At 34.1% G+C, this 24647-nt stretch overlaps 3 protein-coding genes across 5 annotated transcripts; all 3 read right to left on the bottom strand.

Annotated features, from left to right (window-relative positions):
* Positions 1–3287: 3287 nt before the first annotated feature.
* On the bottom strand, positions 3288–5598 carry LOC108459168 (uncharacterized). 2 transcript variants are annotated; one of them, XM_017758526.2, is made up of 4 exons: positions 5469–5598; positions 4657–5379; positions 4080–4549; positions 3288–3833 (listed from the first exon to the last, which is right to left on the bottom strand). In XM_017758526.2, the coding sequence occupies exons 1-4, from the start codon at positions 5497–5499 to the stop codon at positions 3492–3494; spliced, it is 1566 nt and encodes a 521-aa protein (XP_017614015.2). In that variant the 5' UTR covers positions 5500–5598; the 3' UTR covers positions 3288–3491. The 2 variants fall into 2 exon arrangements, with proteins under 2 accessions (XP_017614015.2, XP_052882832.1); XM_053026872.1 differs by having other exon boundaries at positions 3675–3833; positions 4088–4549.
* Positions 5599–9768: 4170 nt separating this feature from the next.
* On the bottom strand, positions 9769–17049 carry LOC108459167 (uncharacterized). The gene is made up of 3 exons (XM_017758525.2): positions 16231–17049; positions 15658–16133; positions 9769–10167 (listed from the first exon to the last, which is right to left on the bottom strand). Exons 1-3 carry the CDS (start codon positions 16526–16528, stop codon positions 9922–9924), a joined length of 1020 nt encoding a protein of 339 aa, XP_017614014.1. The 5' UTR covers positions 16529–17049; the 3' UTR covers positions 9769–9921.
* Positions 17050–20644: 3595 nt separating this feature from the next.
* LOC108459166 (ankyrin repeat-containing protein ITN1-like) lies at positions 20645–22993 on the bottom strand. 2 transcript variants are annotated; one of them, XM_017758524.2, is made up of 4 exons: positions 22865–22993; positions 21939–22751; positions 21372–21847; positions 20645–21260 (listed from the first exon to the last, which is right to left on the bottom strand). In XM_017758524.2, exons 2-4 carry the CDS (start codon positions 22729–22731, stop codon positions 20679–20681), a joined length of 1851 nt encoding a protein of 616 aa, XP_017614013.1. In that variant the 5' UTR covers positions 22732–22751; positions 22865–22993; the 3' UTR covers positions 20645–20678. The 2 variants fall into 2 exon arrangements, with proteins under 2 accessions (XP_017614013.1, XP_052882831.1); XM_053026871.1 differs by having other exon boundaries at positions 20645–21257.
* Positions 22994–24647: the final 1654 nt, after the last annotated feature.

Raw genomic sequence — 24647 nt, 5'->3', positions numbered from 1 at the left:
TACCAAAACCTTAAGAATGGTATGTTTTGATATGTTAGTGAAGAGTAATAAGAGGAATTGTTGGTAAATGTTGTAGAAAGAAGAAATGAAGATGTTATAAACTTAGTTATCAACATTTTATACTAAAACAGATTTGGACAGTAACAGTAGTCCAACTTTGAAAATATACCAAAAATAGTATAAAGTGAATTAGATGATGAATAAAATATGTAATTGAAGCTTAATAAATCTATTTTATATGGAAGAAACAAAATTGGTAAAAGAGTTGTATTTTATGAGATATTTACATTTTGGTGAAACAGGGTTAGAACAATTTCTGGATTCCCTGTTCTTACTTTAGAAATTCACCATAAATTGTGTATTAAGAATTAGGACTCAAAATTTATATGTATGGATTCATTATTGAGTCTATTTTTAATTGAAACAAATGGCATAGTCATTGGATTTCTGTACAGGAAGAAATTTGATTCGAAGTGCACAAGGGTCAGAGTAGCTGAACCCTGAAACAGGGAGACTTCTTATAATAAACTGTACTAATTGGCCTGACCAAAATTCTAGAAAAAAATTAGTAAGTAGATATATGAGTCTAGTTTCAGGGAAAATTTACGGAATTGGATTTTGAGTTTCGTAACTCGAGATATAATTTTTTTAGCGACTGTGACGCAGATGGATAGTTTACTACGAAAACTGTTTAAGTGCTAAGATAAGTTTTGTAATGTCTCCTGCTTGACTCCGGCAACGGTCTCGGGTAGGGGGGACGTTACACATACCTACAGTGATCATTTCTTGGCCATGAAGATCCTTAATAACACATGAACCATTCTTGAAAACTAGGGAATACCCTTTTTCAACCAACTGACCAACACTCAACATATTCTGATCAATATTAGGCACAAAAAGCACATCTGAAATGATTTTGTTACATGAACAAGTGCTAATTAAGACACTGCCTCTGCCTTTGGCTTCAATCAGTTCACCATTACCAATTCTGATTTTTGAGCCATAGCTTCTATCAAGATCCTTAAACAAGTTTTCATTACTTGCCATGTGGTGTGAGCAGCCACTATCCACCAACCAATTGCTTCCAACTTTGCTTGAGGATATAAAGCAGGAGGCTGTGAACACATGTTCCTCCTGAGCTTGAAGGTCCTCAGCAGCTTGGGCTTGGATCTGCTGTTGTGCTGGTGCCTTTGGTTTGTTTTTACAAACCTTCTCAACATGGCCAAACTGCTTGCAACTTCTACATTGGATGTCTGGCCTAAACCAGTAAAATTTTTCAAATGTGTGGTCTTCTTGCAGTGAACACATGGTGGAAACTTCCTATTGCCTGAATCTCTCCTTGGTTTGTCCCTTTTTTCAAGCCAAGGCTTCTTTGCTTTCTGACTTGTGCTGGAGCTTTCTTTGGCCTTTGCTTGGAAGGCTCCTTCAGGATGGTCTTCCTGCCTATTGGCTCTTCTCTGCTCCAAAGCATAAAGGGAATTCACTAACTCAGACAAAGAGATGGTTGTCAAGTCCCTTGAATCTTCAAGTGATGAGATTTTGGACTCAAATCTCTCAGGGAGTGTGGTGATAACCTTTTCAACCGCTCTGCTATCACTGAAATCCTCACCAAGCAACCTTATGTTGTTGACAGTGGCCATGATCCTGTCTGAGTATTGCTTGATACTCTCAGACTCTTTCATCTTCAAGTTTTTAAAGTCCCTCCTTAAGTTTATCACTTGTTGCTGCCTAGTTTTGTCTGACCCCATGAACTTCTCCTTCAACCTTTCCCATGCTTCCTTAGGTGTGCTGCAGGCCATGATTCAAGTGAAGATTACATCTGTCACTCCATTTTGCAAGCATGCCAAGGCTTTGTGCTTCTTGGTGCTCTCCTCAGCATGCTGCCTCATTTGAGCAATAGTGGGATTGGCTCTCAATGGAGGTGGTTCGATGTCATTCTCAACTACACTCCACAAGTCTTGAGATTGAAGGTAAGTTTTCATTTTGACTACACAAATGTGGTAGTTCTCACCAGCAAACACTGGAGGTGGAGGTGATGTGAAACTCATCTTGCTGAAATAACCTCAACAGCTTCAATCTCTTGTTCTCAAGCTTGTGTTCTCTTAACAAATCAACCAACAAAACAGAGGCCCTCAAAGACTTAGGCTCTGATACCATTTGTTGAAACAAATGCAGCAATCAATCTCAGAACAAACCAAGTTTTGCTAAGAATGACAGTAAACAAAAGTTTGAAAATGAGAGGAAATTTGAACAACAAGAAGATTGAGCTGAAAAGCATACATTTTCATTGATAATATCAGATTATATGTAAGTTACAAAGAGAATTTGACAGTTAGCTAACAATGTAACTGCTCCCACTTATACTTGACTAATACAAGATTGAAATTCAAATTAAAGCTAGTTGATACATCAGCCATTACATCAAGTGCAAATCAAAAATCTTACAAACTTAGATTACAAATTACAAACTAACTAAGCAAATTACATTTGAACAAAATGAAACCAAAATGCACCAAGCTGTTGTTGCTCTCGGTTCTGCTACATTTCTGGTCTGCTTGAAGTAGCTGCTGGTCACATGCTGCATTGCAGGCCAATGCTCAACAGAAATAAGCACAGGCTGGCTGTTGGATGAAGATGGTAAGGGTTTACATGACAATAGTGGTGATTCAAACAGTAGTGCGAAAGCTTTGGAGAACCGGCTAAATCCTGTCCATCATGAGCGACCTTTTGAAAGATTAGGTAGATTATATAGTTTTAGAGGGTAGAACAAATATATATATACACCAATGAGATTTTATTGAAGGTTTTAATAAACAATAGTAGAAATTTTAAAATTATATACTGATTTTGATTAAATGTGGAATTTGATATATGAATTTTGATTTGGTATAATTATACACGTAAAATTTTGATTCAATCATATACACTTAAAAATAAATAAATATTTTTATATTTGATAAATATAATCATTTTTGTATGTAATATATAAGGATAAAATGATGATATATCAATAATTGTGTTAATAATTTGTGAGTACTGAATCAAATTAAAATTTCATTTATAAAATTATACAAAATCAAAGTTTATTACATATTATCCCAAAATTTATATATAATTTTGATATTTATTCCTAAATAAATAATATATGGGATTCTTAAAACCCAAGTCTATGGTTTTCTTAATGCATCGATTCTTTTTCCTATTTCATCAACTGAATCAAGATTCTTTGTTAAAAATCTATTGATAGTTAGGATTTCTCTAAAACTCAAATTTTTATGTAATTCCCATGACGTAACTGTCAATGTAGAAATCACTGATTTTTTAAGAAGATAAAAGAGAAAAAAGCTAAGGCCGAGGGAACATGAAATGATGGCAAGTCCATGGGAAGGTTTTAATACCGCATAATTAGCTGTGCAGAAAGCTATCACCATCACATACGTTGCATAACCAAGGAACCTATCAGCGAGCATTATGCCGGATATTTTATCATGCTAACGTGAAAAAAGAGGATTTACCATATCAAAGTGGATGATGAGGGTACAAACAGAGAGACCAAAGGCCAGTGCATCTGTTATGACAAATGCTTTAAACGCTGCATCATGAATTAGAAAAGGAGTGCCCTGATCTAATTCTTTTTCACCCTTGAAACCACCTGGAACGGTTATTGCTGCTGCAAATGTGACAGTGGCTACAAGTGCTGCCACTACTAAATGAGTATCTCTTGTCTTCTGCAAATCCTCTCTGTTGATAGTTGAAGAGGGAACAGGATTAATTGCTTTCTCCGCCACTTCTTCATTGACAACAATATCTTTCACCAATTCCACAATTTGCTCCTACCACATTAGCCAGTTGTATTGTAATGCATGTCATTATATATATATATATATATATATATTGAAACAATACACACGCGCATACTACATCATCACATAGGCAAATCTACATACTAAACCCAGGTAGGCATGAATGAGCTATATAAGTCATTATATTTATACATGCATATTATTTACCACTTTAATTCAAAACCCAAAAAAATAATTAAACCAAAGCCGTAGCTGTAGAAACACAATTAAGTGTACCTTCTTACGTTGATTGTTCTCGGAAGATGCCACGCCTTGACATGCATCATAAACTTGTTGAGGTGTGATTCCATAAGTATCTTTCCAGTCCATTAGATTTTTGACTGATCCATATTCAAGCTCAGCATCACCAATTGCGGAAAAAAAAAGAATTAATTGAAGAGGATTGTCTCTAAACGCCACAAAATGAAGTAAATTCCAACCCCTTTTGTCCACTTTTTCACAACTAGCTGGACAATGAAAGAGAATCTTTCTTACTGTTAGTCCATAGCCTTGCCTGGCTGCCATAAGAAGGGGGGTCATCTCCCACTTTTTATCACCTATATAAGCAGCTGAAACATCCTCTTTTAACAGCTCTTCCACTATTGAATTGCGACCCAAGTGTGCTGCATAATGAAGAGGGGTGTGTCCAATTTCATCTGTTTCCTTTGTTAAATCCCCTTTCTCCTTCAATATTATCTTTGTTGTCTCTAAATTCAAGCAAAATACAAACCTAAAAAAGTCAGTAATCTATTCTAATCTATTCTTTCTTTCTTTTTGTCTCAAACATAAAAGATTTGGAACTAACTCAACTTACCTACATCTCCAGACATAACTGCTGCATGCAAAGTTGTTCTACCGTACGGTCCCCCATGAACAGTTGATTTCCATTTATCTAATAATTTAGTCACCGATCGCCCATATCCTCCCTTAGCAGCTAAGTAAAGTGGAGTTTCGTGATTTTTGTTCACAGAATATGGAAAATCAGGGTCTTCATGCTTCAGCAATGCTTGTACCACTCCAACGTGGCCATACCGTGCTGCTACATGTAAAGCCATGTTGGATTCCTCATCCTTAAGCCTCAACATCTCCCTAACAGCCTTCAATTCGTCCATTCCCAGATTCTCTATATCTCCATCTGCACGAGACTCGATAAAAAGTTTCACAGTGGTAGAACGTCCATACCTTGCTGCAATGTGCAATGGAGTTTGACCTTTACGGTTCGTTTGGAGTAGCAGTGACGGACACTTGCCAAGAATTTTTTTGACAAAATCTGATCTGTTACTGCGTCTGGACCTTGATTTAAAAGACCATGCACTCGCAGTACGCTCGCTGTTTGCCAAGTTAACATGGAGCACATTGTCATAGTTTGGGGTCTTTAGTGACTCAAGGTTAAGCTCCTGTCGATTATCAAATTCTTCAATTTTGCCTTCTGCTGCAGCCTTATACAAAGGAACTTCCATGTAAGTGATGCTCTCTACAAGCTTCTCAGGTTCTCCCAAATCTTCCATTTTTGTTGATCTATTGCACCGCTTTCTTCCTGGATAACACCAAACAAAATTTAATTAATCAGCTCAAGCAAAAAAAAAAAAAAAAACTACAAAATCAGAAAATTACCAAATGCCTTACCTATTTGTTGCTTGCCTATAATATCTTTCATTCAAGTAGACAAGTATATAATTTCATACTTGAACACTATAGTGAAGCGTAAAGAAACCACCATTAATTTTTTTTTTTAAATTCCTTCCTTGAACACATTGGCATAGCATAGTCCTCAACAATGCTATTCTTGCTTTGTATTAAAGTAAAGCTAATAAAATTCCCTATTGTGATAATTAAAAAAGAAAACAAAATTACCATAAGAATACAACTCCAACAAAATTTATAGAATTCAATCAAAAGATATAAAAATATATATAATTTATAATCAATTTTTACTTAAAATTTTTAACTATTGCATAATTTTTAACAATTTTGTCTACTTAATTTGAGTTAATTGCACCACACATCTCCAAATTATGAGCCCCAATCTAAATTGGTCTTTAAATTTTAAAACATTCTAATTATATCCTCAAACTACCGATATTATATCAATAAAATCTTTTGTTACTAAAATTATTAATTTAATCCTTAAATGAGACGTTAAATCTTATACAACATAACTTAATCGGAGCAAGCTACAATGTTAATTTTTCTTATAAGCAAGCTTGCTCCGATACTAAACATAATGCTTTATTAATTTGAGGACGTTAAATCTTATAAGCTACAGTATCTTCAACATATGCAGATATATCTGAAATTAAAATAAAAAATAATTTATTTTGTGAGTAAAAGAAAATTAAAATAGTAAACAAATCATACTAAGAAAATTAAATGCACTCTAATTGTTTAGTATGGTATTTCATTTTCTATAGGACGTCAAAAATAGATTAAGTTTTTTAATGTTCAATTTTATACTTTTTATGTTTTTTTCAATTTGGTACTTGATTTTTTTTGTCATAGTTAAGTACCCGAGTTTGACTTTAATTTTAAATTTAATACTTGAGCTCTTTTTTTTTTGTCTCAATTACAATACCTATGGTTTTTTACTAGAGTACATGTGTCAAATATTCATTGTACCTTATGAAGTCAAATTTAGGTATAAAATAAACATTAAAACTAAACTCGGTACAAAATGATATATTAACCCAAAAATTTATGCTTCATTTGGTTTCTAAAATAATTTTATTTTTATTTTTATATTTTCAATTCCAATTATTTCATTTTCTATTTTTGAAAATTTAAAAACATGTTTGACGAAAAAGTGATTCATACCACAATATTTTGTTGTCGAATGTCCAATAAAAAGAAATAACTTGTTTTAACTATCTAATGTCTAATTATATCTCTAAATTATCGATGTTATATTAATTAAATCCTTTCGTTAATAAAATCATTAACTCGTTAAATGACATATCAAATCATATGGGATATAATTTAAAATAAAATTTTGAATAAATATTGTAAAAATAGATGTTTTGAATTTTTTGTTTTGAGGTTTTCAAAGCTTTTACATATGCTTTATCGTTCAATTTTATTTTATTTTTAGTTTTTACGTTTAATAGTAATGTGTCAATAACATCCTATATATTTCCTTAAAATTTTCATTTTAAATATGGCTATGTTAGATTTCGCATGTCATTTAATTATTAAATTAACACTTTTAATGACAAAAGGACTTAAAATTTGACCCTAAACCCTATAAAACTTTTTATTTTTATATATGATAAAAATATAAAATGGAAAACCTCAAGAAAGGCCCCTGAATTATGGAAATGCTACACTTGGTCCTTATCTTTTTTTTTTTCTATTAAAAAAATCGATTCACTCATTTATATATATAGTTTTTAATTTATCAAAAATTTGGATCATAATTAAATACCGAGATATGAATTTTAATTTACGAATGTAGACAACATATATTTAACAAGATGCTAAAATTTAGCATCGTAAAGATGCTGACATCTTCCTTTCGCATAACCAACTCTCTAACTTAAACATTTTTCTCAGGATTTCTACCGTAAACCTAAAATTATGTTTTTAAATTTTTTTTCAAAATTTTCATTTTAAAAGATGACTTTAAATGTGTCCGATCATACCTAGCCAAAAGAATTGACCACGACTTCCCATATAAAACTTTATGTTTTTCTTAAACCTAAAATTCTCATATTTTTCAATAATTTGTCAAATTAATTTTTAATTATAATGAAAAATTAGTTACAATATCTTTATTATTCTTTAATATTGAATAAATCTTACTTTATATAAATTGTGTTTTTTACCTTTTTTGAAATTGTATGTGTATCAACTAATAACTTTATATTGATTTCAATTAAATGGAGATTATTAATATTAATAAATTAGACATATCACAAAAAAAATTAAAGTACTTTTTTATTTGATAATACTCTAAAGTGACATACTTTTATGAGCTAATTATATATATATATATTGAGTACGATCCTACTAATTTAGGTTGTTTAAGATTTTTTTTATCTTGTAGGGACTAAATTGAAGGAAAAAGGAAATTTAGAGGCAAAAAACGTGAATTCAAAGACAAAACAGGTTAGCATGCGGAATAGAAAAGATGTGTTGCCTAGAATACAAAGCGTGGAAGACTTGGGGAAAAATTTCAAAGAAGAGATTTATGAACATAAAACTTTGTTTAAATTTGAATTCTATTTGGAATTATTGTTATGATTATTATGATATTGTTTAGATTTAATTTTAATTATATCTATCATCTAGAGTTTAAATAGGAATCAACTAGGGCTTTTCATGTACTATAAATAGGGGATGGAGTCATATGAATACTCACTCCTCACTTCTGTAAAAACTCCATCCCCCTAAGGCTCGTAGCCTTTTGTTTCTGTTCTTTTCCAATAAAATTTTGTTTCATTAAACTTATGTTTTTATTCAAAAAGTATGAGTAACTAAACTTATCTAGCCAAAAGTTATCAAGATTTCTCAAAAAGAGTTCATGAGGTTTAAAACCTTCACTTAACCCTTCTCAATGAGTATTCATCATTTCTCCACATTACGGGACTGACACTTCCGTCTATGTCCTTCCAAATGTAATCTTTTCATCTTGTGCAAAGGTGATCGCTTTGTATGTTTTGGGAATTGCATAATTGGTTCACTAACTTATTACGTTAGAGGTTGTTGAGACCAAGAGATGAAATGGCGTGGCATTCGCCATTGAGAAATGATGATCTAGTGTAAGACGGTCCCACAAGAGTGACGATTGGCTAGAGTTAGGTTCCTCTAGATCGCAATGCTATAACCTAAAGTGGAGCTGGTGGTCGTAGGCGTCCTCCTCCATTATGACTGGCTTATTTAGTCATGAGGAAAACCATCTAAAGGTCTATGATTGAACCAAAAGATGATTGAGATAATAGAGGCTGGAATCCCTTAAATAAAAAAATCCATTTTCTCAACCCTGTTTTTTTTCACAATTGCGATTTCAATTTATTTAATCTCAACCTGTCCATATTTTTAATTTTTTTTTTTCCAGGTCAGATGTTTTTCTTGAGCACGATTGTGCCTAGGATTTTGAGGAGCAAGAAACTATAGTGATCCAGTCCCTGAGGATTTGACTCCACTTCTCTTATATTATTCTTTTTGTTATTTCTTAGGGTATATATTTGGTGCTTTCAACGACGTGCCAAATTTTGGCACCGTTTCCAAGGACCGACAACGTACTAATCTTGTTTCTTTCTCTTATGACCAGATATGTTCCAGGAAATATTACATTCGATTTAGAAATTGATAAGACTATGAAAGCTAATCGTAAGGAAATGAAGCTACAGAAAAAACAGTTAAAGGTGGTAGGAACTAAAAGTAACCCATCGCCGAAAACAAAAGCATGAGATGAAGTTGAATCTACACTATCAAAAATTACACTATCAAAACGAAAACCCTACTCAAACACTGGAGAACAAAAATTACACTATCAAAATTGATATATAAAATTATATATTAACTAAAATTCATATATAATTTTGAGATTTATATCGTGAATAATAATATATAGTGATTCATAGAAACCCAAAGTCTATGCTTTTCTTAATGCATGGATTCTTTTTTATTTGTATACAATCCATAGGTATTCTTTAATAAATAACCCAAAACATTTAGGCTTTCTCTAGCACCCAAATCAATACATCTATCAAAGACCAACATAGGAGTCATCTTAAGAGCTCTTTTTTGCTTAAAAAATCGGAAATTCCTTCAAAAAGTCTGTCAAAACATCCTTTAAGACTATAAAAGAAGAAACTGCCAACGCCGAAAAAACATGAAGTGATGGCAAGTCCGTGGGAAGGTTTTAATACCGCATAGGTAGCTATGCAGAAAGCAATCATCATTGCATACATTGCATAACCGAGGAAAACAGAAGCTGACTGTATGTTAAATGGTAAATATTTTTCACGCGGATGTGACCGAAAATGATGCAGTATCCCATAGTGGATGAGGAGGACATGAATAGAGAAACCAAAGGCCATTCCATCTGTTACGATAAATGCTTTAAACGCTGCATTATGAATTAGAAAGGAGTGTCCTGGTCTAATTCTTTTTCACCCTTGAAACCACCTGGAACGGTTATTGCTGCTGCAAATATGACGGTGGCTACAAGTGCTGCCACTACTAATTGAGTATCTCTTTCCTTTTCCAGAGTCAGTCTCTTCTTCAAATCATCTCCGATGACAGTTGGCCAGAAAACGGGATCAACTGCTTTCTCCGCCACTTCTTCATTAACAACAGTATCTTTCACCAATTCCACAATTTTCTCCTACCACATTAGCCGATTGTATTATAAAGCATATCATTATATATATTGAAAAATACACACGCATACTACACTACCACATAAGCCAACATATAGACTAAACCCCGTATCGGGCATTATTAGAATATACCCATTCCTTGCCCATACCTTGCCCATACCTTTCCCATACCTACCCATACCTTGGAAAGGTCAAAGTTATGGGCACCAAATATTTATTTAGTGTAGGGCATGGAATAATAGCAATTTTTGGTCCCTAAGTGAATAGAGACTTTGCAATGTGGCCCTTGAACCTAACTATAAATAGGCCAACAATTGCTCATTCTAATCATCCTACATTTTCCATTCTCTACTTAAGGCATTGTTCTCTCTCCCTATTTGTAAAGTTTCACTTGTGTTTTGGAGTGAAATATATTTGGTAATGCCCGAGGACGTAAGCAAGATTTGCTGAACCTCGTTAAAATTTTGGTGTTCTTTACTATTTATTGTTCATATTTTGTGAGTGTGATTGCAGTGATTTATTGTGCTATTAAATTACGATAGATGGATATTCTGGCTAGGAAAGACTTGGTACTTAAGTGATCCTCGTTATTCACCTCTCTTTCCTGGGAATTGAATTTAGTGTGATTTTTTAGTACAATAATTTTACTCTTTTACACGCTTCCGCACAATAATTGGTATCAGAGCCAGATTCGTACTTGAGGAATACGACCGTTTACGATACTATTCACGTATACAGTACTATTCATGTATACAGGACTATTCACGTATACGGTATTGTTCACGTACACAGTAGTTGGGATTGAGGAGAAAAATGGCAGCAGCATCGTTATCAGCAAGGACTACTGTGACAACTACAAAATTTGAAGTGGAGAAATTTGACGGTACCAATAATTTTGGTATGTGGCAATGTGAGATCCTGGATGTCTTATGTTAGCAAGAGCTAGATATAGCCCTTGAAGAAAAACCTGACAAGATGGATGACAAGGAGTGGGCCAAGATCAATAGACAGGCGTGTGGTACAATCCTCCTATGTTTGGCCAAAGAGTAGAAGTACTCTATCATGAGGGAGACATCAGCGAAGAAGTTATGGGATATACTGGAAGAAAAGTTTCTAACGAAAAGTCTTGAAAATAGGCTTTATATGAAAAAGAAACTTTATCGATTCACGTATGCACCCGATATGTCGATGAATGACCAAGTGAACTCATTCAATAAAATTTTAGCAGACTTGCTAAATTTGGATGAGAAATTTGAAGATGAAGACAAGGCATTATTTTTATTGAATTTCCTTCCTGATGAATATGATCATCTTACCACCACATTGCTTCATGGGAAGGACACGATCACATTTGATGCAGTCTGTAGTGCGTTGTATAGATCTGAGACTCGAAAGAAAGATAAAAGAGATCACAGAGATACAACTACAGAAGTCTTAACAGTAAGAGGTCGTTCACACAGCAGCAAATCTGGTAGAAGGGGAAAGTCCAAAGGGAGACCCGCCAAAGATGAATGTGCCTTTTGCCATGAAAAAGGGCATTGGAAAAAGAATTGTCCTAAGCTACAAAAGGGCAAGGCTATTTCTAATGCATATGTAGCGGAGCATGATGAGGAGTCAGACTTTAGCTTGGTTGGCATGGAAATGGCATGTCAAACGGATGAGTGGATTTTGGATTCAGGATGTACTTACCATATGTGTCCTAATAACGACTGGTTTTCTAGTCTTAAAGAGCTAGAAGGTGAAATTGTTCTTATGGGCAATGATAGTGCCTGTAAGACAATGGGAGTGGGTACAGTCCAATTGAAGAATCACGATGGCTCAATCCAAGTCTTGACAGATGTTCGCTACGTAGCTAGCCTGAAGAAAAATCTCATCTCATTAGGGGCCCTAGAATCTAAAGGGCTCACAATCACTTTGAGAGATGGATTACTAAAAGTAGTAGCTGGGCAATTGACGGTGATGAAAGGCACAAGAAGAAATAACTTGTACTTTTTAAATGGAAGTATAGTTATTGGATCAACATCAACAGTTTGTACAAAAGATGTAGATTCAGAGGCTACTAGATTATGGCATATGCGATTGGGGCATGCTGGTGAAAAAGCTTTGCAGACATTGGCGAAGCAAGGCTTGTTGAAAGGTGCAAATTCTTCCAAAATAGAATTCTGTGAACATTGTGTTCTGGGCAAGCAGAAGAGGGTAAAATTTGATCCAGCAATTCACAATACGAAAGGAATTCTGGACTACGTTCACAGTGATATGTGGGGACCTACTAAAGTGGCTTCTTTGGGAGGTATGCACTATTTTGTTACTTTTGTTGATGATTATTCAAGAAAAGTATGGGTGTATCTAATGAAAAGAAAAAGTAAATTTTTGGATGCATTTCTGAAATGGAAGAAGATGGTGGAGACTCAGACTGATCGAAAGGTCAAACGACTTTGATCAGATAATGGTACTGAGTACAAAAACGATCAATTTCTACAAGTATGCCAAGATGAGGGCATTGTGCGACACTTCACTGTTCGTGATACACCACAGCAGAATGGGGTGGCAGAATGCATGAATCGAACAATACTGGAGAAAGTTCGATGTATGTTGTCCAATCTTTGGATTGGGCAAGGAATTTTAATGAGGCGATTATATATGCGTGCCATCTAATTAACCGTTTGCCATCAGCTGCAATAAATGGAAAAACTCCTATGGAGATGTGGACTGGTAAATTTGCTACTGATTATGATTCTTTACATGTATTTGGTTCCACTGCATATTATCATGTAAAAGAATCTAAGTTAGACCCAAGAGTAAAGAAATCATTATTCTTGGGTATAACTGATTGAGTAAAAGGATACCGTCTCTGGTGTCCTGATACAAGGAAGATTATTTTCAGTAGAGATGTGACTTTTGATGAATCAACCATGTTAAAGTACAAGGATTCACAAAAGGATGACAAAACCAGTAGTACTTTGCAGCAGGTGGAGCTTGAAAAGGTTAACGATGATCCAGCTAATATTGGAGGGACAAATGATGAAGAGGTTCCTACCCAAGAACCTCTACAGCAACAAGATTCAATTGCATATAGGAGGCCAAGAAGAGAGATTCGTAAGCCTGCTCGCTTTGATGATATAGTGGCCTATGCACTTCCAATTGCAGATGATGATGTTCCTTCTACTTACACAGAAGCAATAAGTAACCCTGATGGTGTAAAGTGGAAGCAAGCAATGAATGAAGAAATGCAGTCTCTTCATAAAAATAGGACCTGGAAGTTGGTGACACTGCCCAAGGGAAAGAAGGCAATTGGATGCAATTGGGTATATGCAAAGAAGGAAGGATTTTCTAGTAAAATTGAAATTCGATACAAGGCTAGATTGGTAGCAAAGGGTTACGCTCAGAAAGAAGGAATAGACTACAATGAAGTGTTTTCTCCAGTTGTGAAGCACTCGTCTATTCAGATTTTACTAGCCTTGGTTGCGCAATATGATCTTGAACTTGTTCAGCTTGATGTGAAGACCGCGTTTTTACACGGTGATTTGGAAGAGGAAATCTATATGACTCAGCCAGATGGATTCAAGGTTGCTGGAAAAGAAAATTGGGTTTGCAAACTGACAAAGTCGCTTTATGGATTGAAGCAATCTTCGAGGCAGTGGTACAAGCGATTTGATCAGTTCATAAAAGGGCAGAGGTACACAAGAAGCAAATTTAATCATTGTGTGTATTTTCAGAAGCTACAAGATGGAACTTTCATATACTTGCTCTTATATGTTGATGATATGCTAATAGCATCTAAGAGTAGAGTTGAGATTGAAAGATTGAAGACTCAACTCAATCTCGAGTTTGAGATGAAAGATCTAGGAGAAGCCAAAAAGATTCTCGGCATGGAAATATAGAGAGATAGAGCTCATGATAGAGTTAGCTTATCTCAGAAGCAGTATTTGAAGAAGGTACTACAGCAGTTTGGCATGAACGAGCAGACAAAACCTGTAAGTACCTCGTTGGCTTCTCATTTCAAGCTTTCTGCACAACTATCTCCTTCGACGAATACGGAATGAGAATACATGTTGCAAGTTCTGTATTCTAATGCAGTGGGTAGCTTGATGTATGCAATGGTGTGTACAAGACTCGACATTTCACAGGCAGTTAGTATAGTGAGCACGTATATGCATAATCCTGGAAAAGGACATTGGCAAGCTGTGAAATGGATTCTACGGTATATTCAGAAGACCGTAGATGTTGGATTACTGTTCAAGCAGGATAATACACTTTGTAAATGTGTTATTGGGTACGTTGATTCTGACTATGCCGGTGATTTGGACAAGCGAAGATTAACCACCGGTTATGTGTTTACACTTGCTGGAGGACCAATAAGGTAGAAGTCTACATTACAGTCTACAGTTGCATTGTCAACCACAGAAGCCGAGTACATGGTGTAATGAGGTCAAAAGGAGGCTATTTGGTTACAAGGTATGGCTAAAACCATGGGGTTGGTTCAGGAGCATATTAACGTGTATTGTGATAGTCAAAGTGCTATTCATTTAGCAAAGAATCAAGTCTATCATGCACGTCTGAAGCATATCGACGTCTGATTCCATTTTGTGCGGAAATTATTGAAGAGGGAAAATTTGTCTTGAAAGATCAAGATCGAGATAATCCCGCAGATATGATGACCAAGGTGGTAACAACAACCAAGTTTGAACATTGTTTGAACTTGATCAATATCCTGCAAGTTTAACAGTTGAAGAAGGCACTATCAAGTATTGTTGTCAAAGGCAGAAAGAATTGTGTGAAGATAAGATTATCCTAATCAAATCTTCAAGGTGGAGATTATTAGAATATACCCATTCATTGCCCATACCTTGCCCATACCTTTCCCATACCTACCCATACCTTGGAAAGGTCAAAGTTATGGGCACCAAATATTTATTTAGTGTTGGGCATGGAATAATAGCAATTTTTGGTCCCTAAGTGAATAGGGACTTTGCAAGGTGGCCCTTGAACCTCAACTATAAATAGGCCAACAATTGCTCATTCTAATCATCCTACATTTGCCATTCTCTACTTAAGGCATTGTTCTCTCTCCCTATTTGTAAAGTTTCACTTGTGTTTTGGAGTGAAATATATTTGGTAGTGCCCGAGGGCGTAAGCAAGATTTGCTGAACCTCGTTAAAATTCTGGTGTTCTTTACTATTTATTGTTCATATTTTGTGAGTGTGATTGTAGTGATTTATTGTGCTATTAAATTACGATAGAGAGATATTCTGGCTAGGAAAGACTTGGTACTTAAATGATCCTCGTGATCCACCTCTCTTTCCTGAGAATTGAATTTAGTGTGATTTTTTAGTACAATAATTTTACTCTTTCACACGCTTCCGCACAACAGGCATGAATGAGCTATGTAGATCATTTTAATTATACATATGCATCTTATTTAACCACTTTAATTCAAAACCCAAAATAATAATAAAATCATAGGCGTAGCCGTAGAAACACAACTATAAGTGTACCATTTTACGTCGATCGTTCTTGGACTTGCAAGATGCCTCGCCTTGATATGCATCATAAACTTGTTGAGGTGTGATTCCAAAGGCATCTTTCCAGTCCATTAGATTTTTTATTGATCCATATTTATGCTTAGCATCAACAGTTGTGATAAAGGAAAGAATTAATTCAAGAGGATGGTCTCTAAACGCCAAAAAATGAAGTAAATTCCAACCTCTTTTGTTCACTTTTCCACAACAAGCTGGACAATGAAAGAGAATCTTTGTTACTGTTCGTACATAGCCTTGCCAGGCTGCCATAAGAAGGGGTGTCATCTCCCACTTTCTATCACCTATATAAGCAGCTGATACATCCCATTTTAACAGCTTTTCCACTATTGAATTGTGACCTAAGTGTGCTGCATAATGAAGAGGGGTGTGTCCATTTTCATCTGTTTCCTTTGTTAAATCCCCTTTCTCCTTCAATATTATCTTTGTTGTCTCTAAATTCAAGCAAAATACAAACCTAAAAAAGTCAGTAATCTATTCTTTCTTTCTTTTTGTCTCAAACAAAAAAGATTTGGAACTATCTCAACTTACCTACATCTCCAGACATAACTGCTGCATGCAAAGCTGTTCTACCGTGCGGGCCCCCATGAACAGTTGATTTCCATTTATCTAATAATATAGTCACCGATCGCCCATATCCTCCCTCAGCAGCCAAGTAAAGTGGAGTTTCGTGGTTTTTGTTCACGGAATATGGAAAATCAGGGTCTTCAAGCTCCAGCAATGCTTGAACCACTCCAACATGGCCATACCGTGCTGCTACATGTAAAGCCGTGTTGGATTCCTCATCCTTAAGCCTCAACATCTCCCTAACAGCCTTCAATTCGTCCATTCCCAGATTCTCTATATACCCATCTGCACGAGACTTGATAAGAAGTTTCACAGTGGTAGAACATCCGTACCTTGCTGCAATGTGCAATGGAGTTTGACCTTTACGGTTCGTTTGGAGTAGCAGTAACGGACACTTGCCAAGAATTTTTTTGACAAAATCTGATCTGTTACTGCGTCTGGACCTTGATTTAAAAGACCATGCACTCACAGTATGCACTCTGTTTGCCAAGTTAACATGGAGCACATTGTCATAGTTTGGGGTCTTTAGTGACTCAAGGTCAAGCCCTGGCAATTATCAAACTCTTCAATTTTGCCTTCTGCCGCAGCCTTAAACAAAGGAGCGTCCATGTAAGTGATGCTCTCTACAAGCTTCTCAGGTTCTCCAATATCTTCCATTTTTGTTGATCTATTGCACCGCTTTCTTCCTGGATAACACCAAACAAAATTTAATTAATCAGCTCAAGAAAAAAAAAAAAAAAAACTACAAATTCAGAAAATTACCAAACCCTTTCCTATTTGTTGCTTGCCTATAATATCTTTCATTCAAGTAGATATTATGTTTAATTCCTTCCTTGAAGGCATATCATAGTCCTCAACAATCCTATTCTTGCTTTGTATTAAAGTAAAGCTAATAAAATTCCCTATTGTGATAATTAAAAAGAAAACAAAATTACCATAAGAATACAACTCCAACAAAATTTATAGAATTCAATCAAAGATATAAAATATATATAATTTATAATCAATTTTTACTTAAATTTTTAACTATTGCATAATTTTTAACAATTTTTTCTGCTAAATTTCAGTTAATTGCATCAAACATCTTCAAACTATGACCCTTAATCCAAATTGGTCTTCAAATTTTAAAACATTCTAATTATATCCTCAAACTACCTATATTATATCAATAAGGTCTTTTTGTTACTAAAATTATTAATTTTATGACCAGATATGCTCCAGGAAATATTACGTTCGATTTAGAAATTGAAAAGACTACGAAAGCTAATCATCAGGAAACGAAGCTACAGAAAAAGCAGTTAGAGGAGGTAGGAACTAAGAGTAACCCACCGCCGAAAATAGAAGCATGAGATGAAGTTGAATCTAGGGTTAACGAAAACCCTAATCAAACACTGGAGAACAAAAATATAGGAGTCGGTCTACCGGAAGAAGTGTCTAACGCTAGGGTTAATGTAAACCCGAATCTAGCACAACAACCTATGGCTCAAATGATTCGGCAAATAGCCGAAGTTTTTGCTGATCAACATCTGTTATACATTGTGTATCCTACTATGGATTCTCATTTTGAGCTTAAGTTAAGACTAATCAAGTTGCTGCCGACTTTTCGTGGATTGCAAAATGAAAATCCACACAAACATCTAAAAGAGTTTCATACAATTTGTCTTAGTGTGAAACCTCAGGGCGTAACTGAGGATCAAATTAAATTACGTGTTTTCCCTTTTCCCCTATTAGACTTTGCTAGGGAATGGTTATTTTATTTACCTCCTGGATCTATCACAACCTGGGTTGATCTTTCCCGTTTGTTTCTCAACAAATTTTTCTCAGCATCGCATGTAGCTAAGTTAAAGTAGGAGATTGTTGGGATAAGGCAAAAGAATGTGGAGTTTCTTTACAATTATTAAGAGCAATTTAAGAAGTTCTCTGCAAGTTGCCCATAACATGAGATAACAAAATAATCTTTTCTCCAATACTTTTATAAGGACTTGAAGCCCATAGAAATGAATATGATAGACGTCACCAGTGGAGGGGCATTGGTCAACATGACCCCTTAACGGGCAAGAGATTTGATATCCACGATGGCTATAAATACTCTGCAATTTTGAGCTGCAATTTTGAGCCAATCTTGAACCCATTAGAAGGATTCACCAGCTAAGTAATTCAACTTTAAAAAATAAATTTAATAAACTTACTAATATCGTGAACTCTCTTTTTGCAGTAACAATAGGACTGACTTGACTATGCGAAATTTGTACAGCAATTGATCATATAACTGACACATACTCTAGTTTGTATGATGATACTATGGCCCATTTGGATGTTGTGGGGGAACTTTCCTGGACCACCCCAAAGGCGATTTGACCCTTACGCTAATATATATAACCCAAGATGTAAAGATCATCCTAACTTGAGTTATGGGGCGAACCCGCGGTATAACCAGTCATACCAAAATCGGTTTCAACAACAAATGCAAGATTTAGATACCTTTCTAGAAGCCATGATAAATAAATTAGCAGCTAATGTGCTTGATTTCCAACATCAAATTGTTGATTTTCCAAAGAAAACTGAGGCATCTATAAAAGAGTTGACCATGTCAATTGAGAAAATAAACTCACAGGGAAAGCTGCCATTACAAACGGAACCTAACCCAAGACAAATGCAAATATAGTGACATAGTGCAGTGGAAAAGAACTGGAACCAAATCCTGACAGTAATCTTGATCAAAATTTTGCCCAGAAAAAGTAGAAGAACAATGAACAGGTCCGAACGAAACCTAGATAAAAACACCAATAAAAACGTAGATAAAAACGGCAACGTTTTGTAAACTTTTAAAACATATTCACGGCGTTTTTTTGTGAAAACGCCACTAACGCATATCCTTTTGCGGCGTTTTAGTAAAAACGCCACTAAAAACACAGCTAAAAATGGCAACATTTTGCAATCTTTTAATACATATTCACGGCGTTTGGACCAAAAACGCCATTATTATTCAACTTTTTGCGGCGTTTGGAGCCAAAAACGCTACTATTACTCAACCTAATTAAAATTTGATTCACGTTATACCCTAATCTAGATATGAGCCAACTTTTAATGCCCAAGTTAACATGTAAAATAATAGAATAATATGATTGATAAGACGCTGATTATTTGACAACTTAAATAAAACGTTTTAAAAGAACTAAATTAGAATGCTAACCATAATTTAAGAGAGATAATTATGAATTCTAAAAAAATAAAATTCATAAACCTAAAAATAAACTTGAAATATATGTTGAATTGAAAAAGAAAATTAATATTTTGATATATTAGTCTTCCATTTGTCAAATGCATCATTTTGCCATTTCACTTTTTTTTTCCCTCTTTTATTATTGTTTGTGTTTTGCTTTTTGACTTTTTAATCGAAATTAAGTTCTGCTTCCACAATTTATTATAAACATAAGCTTTTACATTTATATCTATATATATACACATCAATATCCATATGAAATTTATTTTTTAGGGTTTAGGGTTTAGTGTTTAAAGTTTAAGGTTTAAGGGTTTAGAGAAAGCCATATAGCATCGATTTTAACAGCTTGGTAACTTAAATGAAAGCTTTTAAATAGTTTTGTTATCAAATAGTAACTTTTCATAATTAAATAACTAAAATGAAACTTTCTCATAGCTAAGTGAATGGTACAGTTTATATTTTTCATAAAGTCGATTTCAAATATCAAAATAAAATCGAATTCAAAACAAAAATAAGATAAAAATATAAAAATTAAATCGAATCAAATCGAAACGAGTGTCGTTTACCCTACACAAAACAAATATTCAATCTCGACATTTTCGTCTTATAAGTCATTGTGACCTCTGACCTGTTGGCTAACAACAATTGCATTACACCAATAATATTTTTTTCTACTTGTTTATTAAAACTATATAAATATTTGTCTTACAAAATGAATCCCAATCCAAAGCTTATGATTTTTCCATTAGAATCATACTCGTGGCGTTTGGACTAAAAACGCCACTATTGCTCAACTTTTCGCGGTGTTTGGATAAAAAACGCCACTATTGTTCAACTATTTACGGCGTACTCTTGCTCACCTTTTGCGGCGTTTTTCTCTTAAACGCTGCTATTGCTTGATTTATTGCGGCGTTTTTTTCTAACGCCACTAATGTATAACATTTGCGACGTTTTTTTCTCCAAACGCCACTAAAAACGCCGTTAAAGTCCTATTTTGCTATAGTGATTGTCTATCAACACCGTTAAAGTCCTATTTTGCTATAGTGATTGTCTATCTATCTATTAACTAATAACTTTATATTGAATCAATTAAATAGAGATTATCTAAAAATATTAAAGTAATATTTATTCAAAGAGGAAACATTCATACTAGAATTTAGAAGAATATTGTAATCGATGATAAAATATATTATCGTATTAAATGAATAGTATCTGGAGATCTTTTATTACACAAAATTAGCCACATAACGAAAAAAAAGGCAGGGCAGATGAGATATGAAACAATGACAAGTTCGTGGGAAGGTTTTAAGACCACATAACTGCCTGTGCTGAAGGCAATCACCATCGCAACCGTTGCAGACCAAAGGAGCCCAAAAAGAGGCGGAGTTTCGAATAAAATACTAATACCCCAAAACCTAAGTTCAAATAATATATCATCCTGATACCCAAAGTGGATGGTGAGGACACAAACAGAGAAAATAAAGGCCATTGTATTTGTTACAACAAATGCTTTAAAGGCTGCCTCATCAATCAAAAGGGCAGTGCCTGACTCTTTTTCTTGAGTTTCTTGTTTTGACTCTTTTTCACTCTGCAAACCACCAGGAACAGTTATTGCCGCTGCGAATGCGACGGTGGCTATAAGTGCCGCCACTATTAAATGAGCCTCTCTTTTCTTCTCCAAGTTTTTTGGAGAGCTAGTTGGCAAGCGATGAACTGGTTTTTCTGCCACTACATCATTCTCAATTTCTTCCCAGAATTTTTTGACTTCCTTCTGCCATGCCAGACACATTAATTAGCTGATTGTATTGTAAGTTTATTAAATATGTTAATTCAAAACTTAAATATTAATAAAACCATAACCGTGGAAATGCAATATACGCACCTCTTTATGATGATATTTCCTATATTGAAGTGTATTATAAACTTCTTGAGGTGTCATTTCAAAGTCACATTCCCACTTCATTAAATTTTTGACTGATCCATATGCAATCTCAACACCAGCAAGCTTGAAAAGTTTATACTTAAATGGAGACTGTCCTAATGGAGAGGAAGAGCCTCTAAAAGCCAGATAATGAAGTAAATTCAAACCTTTGTTGTCCACTTTTTCACAACAATCTAGACATAAAGAGAGAATCTTTAAAACTGTTCCATCATCACCTTGCCTGGCTGACATAAGAAGGGGTGTCATGCCCCTCTTTTTATCACCTATATAGGCAGCTGATACATCCCATTTCAACAGTTCTTCCACAACTGATATTCTACGACCCAAATGTGCAGCATAATGAAGAGGGGTGTGTCCATCTTCATCTCTTTCCTTTGTCAAATTCTTCTTCTTCTCTAATATTACCCTTATTGCCTCTAAATCCAAGCAAAAAAAATGTCAATAGATCTGTTCTTTATTTATTTCAATTTTCTTTGAAAAAAAAACGGAACTAACTCAACAACATACCTGCATCTCCAGCCATAGCTGCTGCATGCAAAGCTGTTCTACCGTGGGGGCCGCCATGAGCAGTTGATTTGTATTTATCCAACAGTATACTCAGCACGCCCCCGTCTCCTCTCCTAGCTGCTATGTAAAGTGGAGTCTCCTGTTTTTGGTTGGCAGAATACGGAAACTCAGGATCTTCAAACTCCAACAATGCTTTCACCACTTCAACATTACCACACCCTGCTGCTTCATGTAAAGCCGTGTTGGATTCCTGATCCCTAATCCTCAGCATCTCCCTCACTGCATTTACTTGATCCGTTCCCAGCTTCTCTAAATCTCCATCTCTAGGTTTCGCACAAGACTTGATTAGAAGTTTCACAATAGCAGAATGTCCATACCTTGCTGCAACGTGCAAAGGAGTTTGACCTTTAGCATTCGTTTGGAGTAGCAGTGACGGACACTTGCTGAGAATTTGTTCGATAAAATCTGATCTTTTTTCTCCTCTTAACCTAGTAATTAAATTTGGCAAAGACAGAGAGAAGATTGAATATTGTAAGGGGAAGAATATGAATTTTGAGAGAAATCTGTTAATAAGCGAGACAGCATTTTCCTGGGTTGCCAAGTTAAGATGGAGCACGTTGTCATGGTTTGGGGTCTTTAGCGTCTCAAGTTGAAGCCCCTGCTTATTATTGAATACTTCAATGTTGCCTTCTGCTGCTGCCTTATACAGCCAAGTATCCATGTGAGTGATGTTCTCTTCAGGCTCCTGTGGTTCACAAGAGGAAATAAGCATGATGTTTATCGATGGTTCCATTTTTGTTGATCTATATCTTCCTGGATAACACCAAACAAAATTGAATTAATTAGCTTGAAACATTCCAAGCTCAACAAAAAAAATAAAAATAAAATAAAATACAGCAAATTAAGAAATTTACCAAATGCCATACCTGTTAGTTAATTGCTTGCATATCCTCCATTCAAGTCACCTACGATACATAGCTTCATACTTGAACACTTTAGTATAGCGTAAAGAAACCACCTTTATATTTTTTGATTCCTTACTTGATCACATTGGCATAGCATAATCCTCAACAATGCTATTCCTTTTATACTTTTACTTTAAACAAAACAACATTCTACTAACTTATTCTTGCCATGTCTTTCTTAAGTACATAATCTCTTCAAAAGTAATATATATAATTGATAACATAATTTGATGATTTTATTAAATTTTATCACTAACTTTAATTTTTAATTAAATTTTACCATTCAATATTAATTTGATGAATTGAAAACATAATTTAATAAGAAAAAAAACTTTCAAATATTTATTCTAATTATTAACAAAAATTAACTTTTAAATATTAAAATTAATAAAGTAAATTAGAATCTATAATGAAATAAAAACTTGAAAAATAAAATAAATATATCATAGAAGAAAATTGAAGTTTGTTTTTATAAATTAACATTTTCTAATTTTAATATTATATTAATTAATTTATTATTTTAAAATATTAAAATAAAATAAAATTTCAATATAGAGTTAAAAGTATAATGATAAATTTATCTCTAATTAACAAAGATAACGACAAATATCAATCAAAATCAAGTATAGTGACAAATTTTCAATTTTCACTTACTTATCTATTTTAGAAAATTAATGAAAAGGTATTTAGTAAATTTTGTAACCTTTATAGTTTAAATTATTATTAATTAAAATATTTAATCATAACCTTTGACATATGCATTATATAAATTTATACAAATCTTTAAAAGCTATCCCAAGCAAGCAATTGCAAGAAATGGAACTTTTAAACAATGCCAGCATAACTTTCTAAATTTTTTTAATATAATACTTAAAATTACTCGTAATTTTTTTTTAAATTATAAGAGCATAAATGTGTTTCAGCACATTCAAATTCGCATATTCCTTCAAAATCTTTTGTTCGACACTTAACAATAAAACGTAAAAAATAGAATTGAGCAAACGCATGATATTGTTTAACATTGTACAAGCAAAGGACAATGGCATATATAATTCCTTGAACAATTTAGCATAGCATAGCATAGTATTCCATGTGCTTTATTAACTTTTGCTTTATTCAATGAGAAGATTTAAGAGAGAAAAAACTTTTTTCATTCCTCTTTTTGGTCTCATATCATATAACAATCAAATAATGAATAATAAATGAATATTTTAGCGGAATTCTTAAGAGGGAAGGGATATACTTTGTTTTTATGTTTTAAGAAAGAAAAAAAAATCTTATCAATTGAATCATTATACATTTATATTTGAATTTTGAATTAGGAATTTCGGGTGCAAATAAAAAATCCAAGTGGTCTTTGACCACACATACATGTGATTATATATGTATTACCATAATGTATGATAAAGAAGAAGATAACCTTATTGGATATTCCCGAATAAGCTTAATTGGAAGCCGAGCATTGATGAACCGAAGAGAGAAAATGAGCATAAAACCAAACTGATTTTAAGTAAAACTGAGGGTAAGTTTTATATGGTGGTCGTTTTAGTTATTGAGAGTATAGAGCTCATTTGAAGAATCTGTGAAACAATGTAGTTTTGAAAGGGAGAGAATATTGTAGGTAAGATAGATAAGATGATCATTGAAATATCCAAATTGGTTCGTTAAAATGATGATAGACGATGAGGGTTTGTAATTGTGGGGTAAGAATATGAGAATTGCAAGTTTTATTTTGGTTTCAGCT

This window comes from Gossypium arboreum, chromosome 4 (assembly GCF_025698485.1).
Source record: "Gossypium arboreum isolate Shixiya-1 chromosome 4, ASM2569848v2, whole genome shotgun sequence".
Taxonomy (NCBI): Eukaryota; Viridiplantae; Streptophyta; class Magnoliopsida; order Malvales; family Malvaceae; genus Gossypium; species Gossypium arboreum.
The sequence above is the reverse complement of the archived record's forward strand: the minus strand, read 5'-3'. Positions and strand labels throughout refer to the sequence as shown.

Coding starts and splice junctions, on each gene's coding strand:
- LOC108459166 (XM_017758524.2), bottom strand. CDS start 22,731: ATGGAACCATCGATAAACATCATGCTTATTTCCTCTTGTGAACCACAG. Junction 21,848..21,938: donor AGCTATGGCTGGAGATGCAG/GTATGTTGTTGA, acceptor GCTTGGATTTAG/AGGCAATAAGGGTAATATTA. Junction 21,261..21,371: donor GGAAATATCATCATAAAGAG/GTGCGTATATTG, acceptor CTGGCATGGCAG/AAGGAAGTCAAAAAATTCTG.
- LOC108459168 (XM_017758526.2), bottom strand. CDS start 5,499: ATGAAAGATATTATAGGCAAGCAACAAATAG. Junction 4,550..4,656: donor AGTTATGTCTGGAGATGTAG/GTAAGTTGAGTT, acceptor GCTTGAATTTAG/AGACAACAAAGATAATATTG. Junction 3,834..4,079: donor AGAACAATCAACGTAAGAAG/GTACACTTAATT, acceptor CTAATGTGGTAG/GAGCAAATTGTGGAATTGGT.
- LOC108459167 (XM_017758525.2), bottom strand. CDS start 16,528: ATGGACGAATTGAAGGCTGTTAGGGAGATGTTGAGGCTTAAGGATGAG. Junction 16,134..16,230: donor AGTTATGTCTGGAGATGTAG/GTAAGTTGAGAT, acceptor GCTTGAATTTAG/AGACAACAAAGATAATATTG. Junction 10,168..15,657: donor AGAACGATCGACGTAAAATG/GTACACTTATAG, acceptor CTAATGTGGTAG/GAGAAAATTGTGGAATTGGT.